General features: G+C 39.0%; 1 protein-coding gene across 3 annotated transcripts in view; it reads right to left on the reverse strand.

The window, feature by feature from the left end:
• The window catches only part of mcf2l2 (MCF.2 cell line derived transforming sequence-like 2), a 100,017-nt gene that overhangs the window by 43,608 nt on the left and 45,758 nt on the right, over nucleotides 1-10,651 (reverse strand). For all 3 annotated transcript variants that reach the window (XM_041040195.1, XM_041040194.1, XM_041040196.1), the window contains exons 16-20: nucleotides 8,314-8,380; nucleotides 6,675-6,790; nucleotides 3,121-3,190; nucleotides 2,240-2,332; nucleotides 1,765-1,857 (exon numbers count right to left, since the gene is read on the reverse strand). In XM_041040195.1, the coding sequence (XP_040896129.1) occupies nucleotides 1,765-1,857; nucleotides 2,240-2,332; nucleotides 3,121-3,190; nucleotides 6,675-6,790; nucleotides 8,314-8,380 (439 nt within the window). The remainder of the gene's footprint in view (nucleotides 1-1,764; nucleotides 1,858-2,239; nucleotides 2,333-3,120; nucleotides 3,191-6,674; nucleotides 6,791-8,313; nucleotides 8,381-10,651) is intronic.

Below are 10,651 nucleotides of genomic sequence, written 5' to 3' on the forward strand. Positions count from 1 at the left end.
ACTGATGACTGGGGTAACAGGGTTATCAGGCTGAGGATACCAGGTTATCGTCCAGGCAACGGCTTCTCTACACTGTAAAACATCATAATGCAAGAAATTAGTGGAATCAACAAATCTTTTCACATTAATGTAAAGATTTTATCAATTTCAAGTTAATTCAACTTAGAATGTCTAGTTTTCATTTTCAGATCACTTTAGAATTTATAAACCTAAGATGTTCTTACTTGAGGTCTTTTGATTTGAAATGATGAGTTGAATAAGTGTCTTTAATACATGTTAAATTCAGTCATGGCTGTTTTTCCTAATGATAAACGCTATCCATGATGAAGGTTAATACTGAATTCAGTCCCTACCTCCGTACACAGCTCGTTTAACGAAGGCTGGTACAAAATGGCTTCTGTAGCTGCAGCTTTAAGTTCTTCATGTCAAATGAAGATACTCAGAAAATGTAAAAGGAAAGTAAATCTGTCTGTGTCGACTGTCACTGCAACCGACACTCGAGTCAACTTAAAATCAAATATCCGACATGTGGAACAGTGATCTGCTGAGGCGACATTTAACGGGACGACAGCAACAACGACAGCAACAATGATATAAGGATCTTCAACCAGCAGCCAAAATGAAGATTATGTCATAGCATTATAGCTGAGTGTCAGCACATTCAGCTGTGTCCTCAGACTTGTCTGTATGTAAACAGCTCATTCCTGGTGCTTTTTGGTTCTTTATGACCTCAACTGAAAAATTAGTTTAGTCCTACAGCCTTCATCTTTCTTTCTTTTTTTTTTCATTTTTTGTTCTGGGACACCTATCTTCCTTTATTTAAGATGGAGCAGTGAGTAAACCACTAGTAACTGAAAATTAAAAAAAAACAGGAAGTTCCAGCTGGCACAAAAGTCAAGAAGAAGACAGTGGAAAGTTCCAGATCCTCAGCTCACCCACAAAGCCGAACCTGTGGAGAACCTGAAGGTCAGGTCATCAGAGCAGCTGTGAGTCAAGACCTGTACATCCTCCATCAGACTTAGTTCAGATGCTTTTGCCATATAATTGAGCAAATCAATCAAACAATTTTTGTTTAGTTTAGTTTATAATCTGCAGATTGGAACAGAATGGATCTTTAGATGTTTATGACTCTGGGAACCACAGTGAAAGACTAAAGCCTCGCTGTGACTCCAGACTCAAAAAGAGCTTTTGGTAACTCCTGAGGGGGATTACATAGAGCTGGCTGAATTAATGAGCCGTATAATAGCATGAAATGTTGTCCTATTATTAATGTACTGACTTATTAGTCAAACAAAATTTGGATAATTTATATTGAAATACATCCATCCACTCATTACCCAAACTTTTTATCCTCTTAAAGACCACGGAGGAAGGGGGGGCTGGAGCCAATCCCAGCTGACTCTGGGCGAGAGGTGGGGGTACACTCTGAACAGGTTGCCAGTCTGTCACAGGACTGACAGACAGACACAAACAACCGTTCATGCTCACATTCACACACATGGACAATTTACAGTCACCAATGAAGCTAACATGCACATCTTTGGACAATGGGAGGAAGCCTGAGTATCCGGAGGAAACCCACGCAAGCACGGGGGTGAACGTGCTCCACACAGAAAAGCAGATTTGAGGCCTGTTGCTGTGAGGCAACAGCGCTAACCACTGCACCACCCTGCCGCCCTTTTATTGAGATCTTGTAACTAAATTAAATATTTTAATGTGTGTGTGTCTGTGTGTGCGTGCGTGTGTGTGTATTTAGATAGTTACCTTGAGCATGAGTTGGTATTTGGTGATCCTCTGAACAGGCTTCAGCAGGTAGGCATCCAGAGACAGCTTGTGGTCCAGTTTCTTCTGGCACTCCTGTTGTCATCACATCCCAGACCATAATTAACTTAGTGTTAAAGCTGTATTAGCCAAAAAATTTCATGCCAAAACACACCTGCCCTGTTAGGTTAAGTCACAAAATGGGACAGCAACAGTTTGTTGGTGTTGCCGTCAAGAGATTTAAATTCTAGAATCGGGTTGGACAATGTTTTCCTGATGTATGAGAAGCAGTGGAACGAAGACTGAAGTTCTAACAGCATAAACAGCACAATAAGGTCTTCATGGCTCAGCTTACACATGACTTCCATCCCCACCACTCACTCAGAGGATATTTGACTAACCAAATCCTACAGTTAGATACTTACTATATGAGGCCTGGAATAAAGAAAGTTAATGTGTGTGTGTGTGTGTGTGTTACCTGAAAGAAAAGGCTGTCTCCACACTGTCTCCACAGGAGTTCAGAGCGGGGTTTATTCTGACAGTACTTCTCGTACACCTGAAGTTCTTCTTTCTGACAACACAAAGACATTTCAACTGTGATATGAAGTTTGTCAGTTCTACACATCACTGACTGGTAGACCTCATTGACTCATCCTGTACCTTTGACTAAATGAGTCCATGATGGTTGGACATACAGAGCACAGGACTTTGACACCAAGAACCAAGATGAATAATTGTAAAAAAAAAAAAAAAAAAAAAGTCTCACCATCATAATTACTTCAAATCATACTTGACCATGCAAACCGGCGGCAGGGTTGTCTGTTCTTACCCTCTTACCTCTTTATGTACACCTGTAAAATCTAATACAATCCACTACACAGCCATGAATTGTATCTTCACAAACATAACGAAGCTCAGTTCAGACTGACACTGTCAGACAGGGTTTTATATTAATTGTAATTGTATTTATTACAATTACAATTACAATTACAATTACAATTGTAATTGTATTTATTACTGAGGCTCCAGTTTGCAATGGACTGCACAGTATTGATACTGAGGTCTTAAGGTCTTTTACCAATACTGTATAAGTATTAAAGTATATTAATTGATGAAATATTGTCAGTAAAATTTACTTTGAGCACTTTAATTCCATTATTTGTAAACTAATAAAGCAGGAATACTCATGCATAATATAAGCATTATATTTATATATATATATATATATATATATATATATATATATATATATATATATATATATATATATATATATATATATATATATATATATATATATATATATATATATATATATATATATATAGTACTTTTCACCACTGTTTCTAAAGCACTCACCCTTTTCAGAAAGCAGGTTCCCACCAGCTCTGGTTTCTCTGAACAGTTCTCCAACTCTCTCAGAAACGTCCTGCAGGTAATTTATGGATAAACAGAATAAGAACACAACGTATATTGTAAATATTCCTCTGACAAGCGGGATACCAAAGTACTTAGTGCTTTAAGTGACTGAGACTTTGTGTAAGTAGTAAGTAAGTAAGTTTTTAGCTTCAGCAGCTTGGATGAAAATCCCTGGAATACTCCTTTAAATTGGAGTGCTAAAGTAGACAAGGAGTGAGAAACACATAGGGGGGTAGAAAAAAGAGGCAAGAAAACAGGAAGAAAGACAGGAAAGGAAGAGCAAGAAGAAAGAGAGTGGATGGAGAAAAAGCAGGGAAGGGAAAGGAGGAACAAATCTATGGTTCAGGCCTTCAGGGAGTCTGTAATCTGCCTGGATGGCCTGTGATGTCTGAATTTTCTTCTTGTTGACAGTTGCCTTGAATAACCATCTTGTTGGCACAGACACTTTTGTTTATACGTGAAACACATGCATATATGCTGAGGATACACACAGGTCTATAAATTACAGTGGGACACTATGGTGTAGGGAAGTAAACACAAATCAGTGCTCTACCGCTGAAATGTGTGCATGCTCTGGCTGCAGTGTCACAGAAGTTTAATATTTCTTTCTACAGAATTTGCTTAATTGTTAAATACTGTTTGCACAATTTTTGACAAATCGCAAAGAGGATGAAATTTCACAAAACTGCTCCAATGAACAGCAACTGTCCAATCACAGCTAAGCAACCGCAACTAAGAACAACCCTACAATATTAACTAAATCCTGTTTTGTCATTACAGGTGATACTAGAAAGGTTCTGCTTCAGGACTGGAACATCCACTGTGGGTGATACTATATCAGGGTTTAGGCCATTGTTAGCAACTATTGTCCTGCTCTTTATATGTTTGATGACGTTTACATACTGTGTCTTTTCCAGAGGCAGCATTCGCAAACATATCAGCTTGTCCTCATCCTCATTGTGTTTTCAGTGCGTTTGTAAAAGTGAAATATATTTTTTGAAAATACAAATAATAAAGTCTGAATATAACTTTTTTTTTTGCTATGGTAAGCATGCAAACAGGATTATATTAGAGCAAATAACACATTCACTAAATCTTTATTTATAATACTAAGTCATTTGATTTTTGTTTGTCTAGTTTTCGTTAGCAAAACCTAATGACATCTTAGTTTAGTTTTTGTCAGAGACTTATTTGTCTCATTTTCATCACCCTTTTAATTTTTATATCATCAGCACATTTTGAGGCCAGAGCTGTCTGTCACCATCTTAGCATACAGTTACCATGCTTACAAGTGACTCTTGCAAGGTATCTCTGCTCAGTAAATCCAGTTAGCATTTCCAAACTGTTTGAAGAGAACCGCTCGCCTTAATCTAATCTAACACCTAACCCAGCATTACTGCAGCTACCTGAGCTGTGAATCACTCAGAAGCTGGATTCACTCACCTGTTCACTAAAGTACTGATTATTGTCTGGGTTTAGTTATATCGTCAGATGACATCAGTTGGAGACATAGATTTATACGGTTACATTCAACGTTAATCTTGGAATTTACTAATTCCTTTTGAGAGCAACACTAAGGATAATCTACTGAAAGGAACATTAGTATTACATGCACAGTACCTGATAGTTACGTTATCTTATCTCTTTAGAAATGTCGGTGCACTGCTTCCTACATGTTTTTGTAGTTTGTCTCAGCTGTCGTGTTGCTGCTTCTTGTGTAATTCTTAGAAGATTGTAGATGAAATTAGTTCATAAATCTGTTTCTTCCAAGAGCAGGTAACATCAGTTAACATTACTGACAGAGGCATAACTTTGGAAGGTGTTCCTTGTGAATGGTTTTGCAGCAGGTGAAGCAGAGAACAGATGGAGGTTTATGAATCAGACTTTGCATTAAAACATCCTTTTGTCTGACTCTCACATTATTTTTCAGTTTTAATTTGCTAACAAAAAATAGTAGTAACAGAGTTCTGGTTTTCAGAGGTTACTCTTTATTTAATTTTTGTCTTGTTTTCATCATGAAAATATATTAAAAAAAAAAATCATTATTTTTCATAATGAAATTCCCACTTACATCTCAACACATTTCATGGTGGTCGTCATGGAAGCACCATTGACACTGTTGCTACAGTAAAGGCGAAGTAAGATATAGTATGACTGTCTGTCATCCTGACTGATAGTCCTGAACTTAAAAGGTGATTATATCATGTAAAAGGTGTGACAGTTAATGCTGGAGTCACAGTTATGGACAGATTGATTGGACAGATCACTTAGAGAGAAGAAGTTTCAAACTAGTGCTCAGATCCTTCCTGCTGGAAAATCTGTGAGCAGGATGGAAACTGAACCAGCTAACACACTTGACCACCACACCAACGACAGCTGATAATGGGAACACTGGATAAAGGAAACACTACAATTTAGTCAGTTTATGATACATTATCAGTGCTCTTAGGTGTGGTTCCAGGGCCACAAAACACTTTGTCTGCAGGGTGTTCATGTGACTACAACTGGAGGTCACACAGATGCCTATTTTATTTGCTGTACCTCCCTAGAAAGACACTGAGATCTCACTACACCAGTATGCATTGTGTGTGTGTGTGTGTGTGTGTGTGTGTGTGTGTGTGTGTGTGTGTGTGTGTGTGTGTGTGTGTGTGTGTGTGTGTGTGTGTGTGTGTGTGTGTGTGTGTGTGTGTGTGTGTGTGTCTGCCTTTAGCAAACAGAGAAGATGGACTGCAGACTGTGGATTGATGGATGTGGGAATGAGTGGGAAGACAAGAGTCTCTCTAAAGCGCTTGTGTCTTTAAGACAATTTCGATTGTGGAAGGCGCTATATAAATAAAATTGAATTGAAAATTGAAAAAAGAGTGGAGGACAGTGGACGACAACCCACTTTTGCATTTGTTTCACAAGCACCAAAGCAGCCAGTTAATGTCTGTGTGAACTACTGCTTCACCTTTACCTGGATAACTATTTCAAATAAGGACAATGACTACAAAATAGTCATAAATGTTTAGAATATAAATGAGACGACAGATCTCATATTAATAGACACTGACAGTAAATGACTATGTCATGTGTAATCACCCAACTGTGTAGTTCCCCTCGGCTCTATAGAACGTTTTAGCATTTTTTAGCTAATTGTTTCGGCTTTAGGACAAATGTTCATTTCTCACTGCTCGAATCAACCTCCTTCCTCAGCTGCAGCAAAAAGTTCTTTTCAATTAAAATGTAGTGATGAACTCGCACCAAGCAGCAGACACATAAAGTTAGCACCTAGTTGGGGTAGATAGTGGACCATTTAGCAGTGAAACAGCCAGATATTTTTCGTTAAAAATAGGTTTGGGCCAAAAATTAAGCTAAAATTAGAGAAAACAGTGGACTTACTTCCAATTCTTATCTGCTATGGCATGGTTTTATCCTTTTTTGTTTGTCGCTGATAGTGTTTAAGATACAGAAGAGTATGTGGCAGGGCAATGTACAAAATGCATTCCACCAACCTGTTGTGAAATTCATATATCTCTGGAAGGTTTCCAAACAGCACATCCCTTTTATTCTCCAGGGAGGGAGGGGTGAGGTGGCTGAGCTCTGAGTTATCCAGCTCTGCAAAATAACCCTGGGGAGGAGAACAGAAAGATGAGACGGTGAAGAAGAAAAAGAAAACATGAATTAGCAAGAGAGATCATATTACTCCTGTATTAGCTTCAGTTTTAGTTATTATGACTAAACATACAGTTAGTCACAATTATCTCTATAGACACTGTTACAGTTAAGGATATAGCCCTTAGTAGGGCTGGCTCAGGCAACTGAATCATCCCTTAGTTATGCTGCTATAGGCCTAGGCTACTGGGGGACATCCCATGATTTACTGCACACTCTTCTCTCCATCTCTCCTCAGACCCACTCTCACATGTATTAGCCTTTATTACATGTCATTAACTCTGTGTCCTCTCTGTCCCGTAGTCCTGTGTTTGTTTCTCTCTGGCTCTCTTTCTCTGTACCTTTCTGCAGGTACCTCTGGCTCCGGAGCTGCATGTCCTATGGTCCTGGCTCCACCCACCTGCTGCTGTTTATTGTCTACAATTATCCATTTCTAATAAATTCCTATGTTTAATGTTCCACTCTGCTACAGATACATGTTGGATTAATATTCTATGCCAGCTGTAATGTAAATAATTACCAATTGTGACAGCTTTTTGCTTCTGTGCTCTGTCTCCTATCATAACTGTAATCTGCTGAGCACACAGTATCCACTAACTGTTCTGAATGCTGGCCCTCTAACATTGTTCACTGCCAACCCTGTTTGTATCATGTTTTATATGCTGCATGTCTTTCTCCCCCTCTCCTCCATTCCTAGCTGTCCTATCTTCCTCCTTTTCCTCCTTTCACCCAGCCCGGCCATCGGCAGGAGGGTCCCCCATCTGAGCCAGGCTCTGCTCAAGGTTTCTTCCTGTTAAAAGGGAGTTTTTTCTTGCCACTGTCGCCATTAATGCTTGGTTCTGGGTCTCTGTAAAGCGCTTTGAGACAATTTTGATTGTGGAAGGAGCTATATAAATAAAACTGAACTGAACTGAACTGAAAACAGAGCAGGCAAATCAGCAAAACATCACAGCTAATCATTTCAACCAGAGACATCAGAGAGACAGAGATCCTTAACCTCGGCCCAACTCAGTCCACAGATCCACACCGGTAGGTGATGAGAATGAATTACAGACTAATATCCTTTACCATGCTAGTTTCCTATAATAAATATACAGTGTAGTCAGAATCAATCCATCCTTGCTGTTCAACCTTTGGTGCATGAGTATGCTGTTTTCTTTCTGACAAATGGCAATCAGTGCATTCACTGAATTCAGGAACACACCAGTAGTGCTTTTCCATATCTGGATTGGACTATTTTATATTAAGGATTAACCCCATTCTGAAATGATAAAATCCAACGGCAAGAGCTACAATGGGAGTTAGAAATTAAAGACAAGCCCTTTAACAGTCTTCTATCGTCCATAAATTTTTCTGTTGAGGAAAAACTAAAATGCATCTTACTTTTTTTTTAAATAACTCTAAATTAATGGTGCAAGAGTATTGATCACTAATAAAAGTAACAGATCCCACTGGCCCTAATAGCCAGCAGTGCCATACCTCCATGATGCTCTGCAGTTCCTCCACATACAGCCTCTCTGTTTCAATCAGCTCAGTCATGATGTGTCTGTAGAAAAAGAGGAAAGAGAGGCTCATATCTAACATGGAGCTATTCATAATGAAATACTTCTCACAAACTTTCCCCCCAAAAAGCATTAATGGAATCATCCACCCAGTGCTGCTCTTTTGGGGACTAATTGCAAGCTCACAAAAAAAAAAATCAGTGCCCACTAATAAATAAATAAATAAGTCAGTGAAGTGCTCTTTGGTCACGAGACCAGCATTGTGCTTCCCGAGCCAGTCTGCTGAGAGGTTCATCTATTGTTAACTAAATTTGTCCAATTGCACCTGCTAGCTAGCTAATGACAACACATGAAAACACAATAATTGCTTTTCAATCTTGGCTCTTCAAGAAGAGTGTTTTGGATGAGACTTCATTACAATCTGCCTCCCAACTGACAAAAGTGGAACCATTACATGTTACCATTGTATCTATGTCTTGATGCAAAACAAATACAAATCCATTTGAAAGGTGAGGTTCGAGTTATAGTAAATCTGCTTCACAACAATTTAGAGGGAAATATTGTACCTTTTATTAAACTATATTTGACTATTTTCTTCACACATTAACATTTTTACATACAAAAAAAATGATGAGCTGATAAAATATGGTGCACTGCTACAGATTGCACTGCCCAACATTAGGCTATATGAAATCATTACAGCTCCAACTACAAAAGTTCCTCTTATTGATGACCTTCTGGAGCTGCTTCTCTGTCCAGCTCCTGACTGTGACAGGTGTAATTATTGTCAGATGGTTTGAAATTGTTTGCTTCACATTTGTAGTTGTGTGAACTGTGGAGCTCACGGTTTATAAAACCTCAGTGAGAGAGTCATTGCTGTTGACAGGGCTGCATACCTATGTTGCCTTAAAGTCAGGGAGCAAAAGTCTCCTGTTCGCAGTGGCAGTAAGAGACACAGATTACTGTACATTACAGACTGCACCATGGTTGTCTGTAGTCTGGAAGCAATGATACTTATCTGTAGCTAATTTCAGGTTTACTCAATTCACCGGCCTATGTGCACTACTGCAGCTCTGGGTTTAGGCTGAGAGTGAAACTTGACTTCTTGACTTTGAAGTAATTTCAGAAAAGGAAAAACAACGTTAAGGTCAACTCAAACTTTCGACCACATGGGATCCATCCTGAGATAGATGTGTTTGAAAGCTCCAGAAAAAGCTTGTCAGTGAGTTGAGTTGAAACTTTTTTTAAAGCCTTTATTGTACCCCTAAAACAAAACCAACCTGGGAAAAACAAACACAAGCAATTATGGTCCATTTTCATCCCACTGAAATGGGCTAAAAGGCTGTTTGGTGTTCACTATAATCTTATAGATCAATAAAGCTCAAAGCAACTGCATTAGATGTTCTCATCTGTCATAACATATGTCTCACAGAAGAATTAAAAGAAATGTCTGTCTGTGTGCCAACACTTGACCGTTGAGAAACCACAGCCTTTTCCTGTTCTTGCTACACGTTGGAAACCCCTCAGCAAGACGCAGACTGTAACTGCAGTGCCTCTCTCTAACCTCATTAGAACTAAGAATGTGCATAAGTACAAGGACACAATGGGCTAGTCTTGTGTACTCATTACCTATCTGTGTATGGCTACTATCTCAGAAATCGCTTACAACATAAGTGCAGGCACTGATTTGTACAATTTCACACGTGCTTGTGCACAAAGACACAGACTTATACTCCTGTTGACGTACAGCTATAATTGGGTTTGTCGCACATGATGTGTCTTAAGGGTTGATTGAAGGCAACTGGACTTCTTGCTCTCATCCGAGAAGCTTCTTCAGTTCAGACTGGTTAGAGAGTTCATTTAAACTCATCCCTATCCCACCTAGTGGGTGGTACCTCTGAAACCACTTGGTGGAACATTCACACCACCTAAAACTGCGTTATAGGTGGGTGACAATGAGAACGGAATAAGAACTTGCACAGACATGATGTGTGTATCAGCTGATGTGACTGTGAGGACATGCATTCTACATATTGCCAAACATTACCAAACGTTAAATGGATATTCTTTGCCAACAGAAATAGCTCCAGTCAAATAAATCCATCAGCTTTTTGACTAACCACAAATCGATCTCCCACTACAGGGTTTGGCTACTGAACCCCGGCACCATTTTGGTACGAGTCCATTCATCCTCCGATCATGTAAAACATGCAAATGTAAAAACATAAAAAAGATCATAGAAACATAAGGAGTATTTGCTCACACAAATGCTCTGTGTGGACTTTTCCCCTGTTACCTCTATAAGCCCGTTTTTG

This window comes from Toxotes jaculatrix, chromosome 6 (assembly GCF_017976425.1).
Source record: "Toxotes jaculatrix isolate fToxJac2 chromosome 6, fToxJac2.pri, whole genome shotgun sequence".
In the NCBI taxonomy this organism is placed as follows: domain Eukaryota; kingdom Metazoa; phylum Chordata; class Actinopteri; family Toxotidae; genus Toxotes; species Toxotes jaculatrix.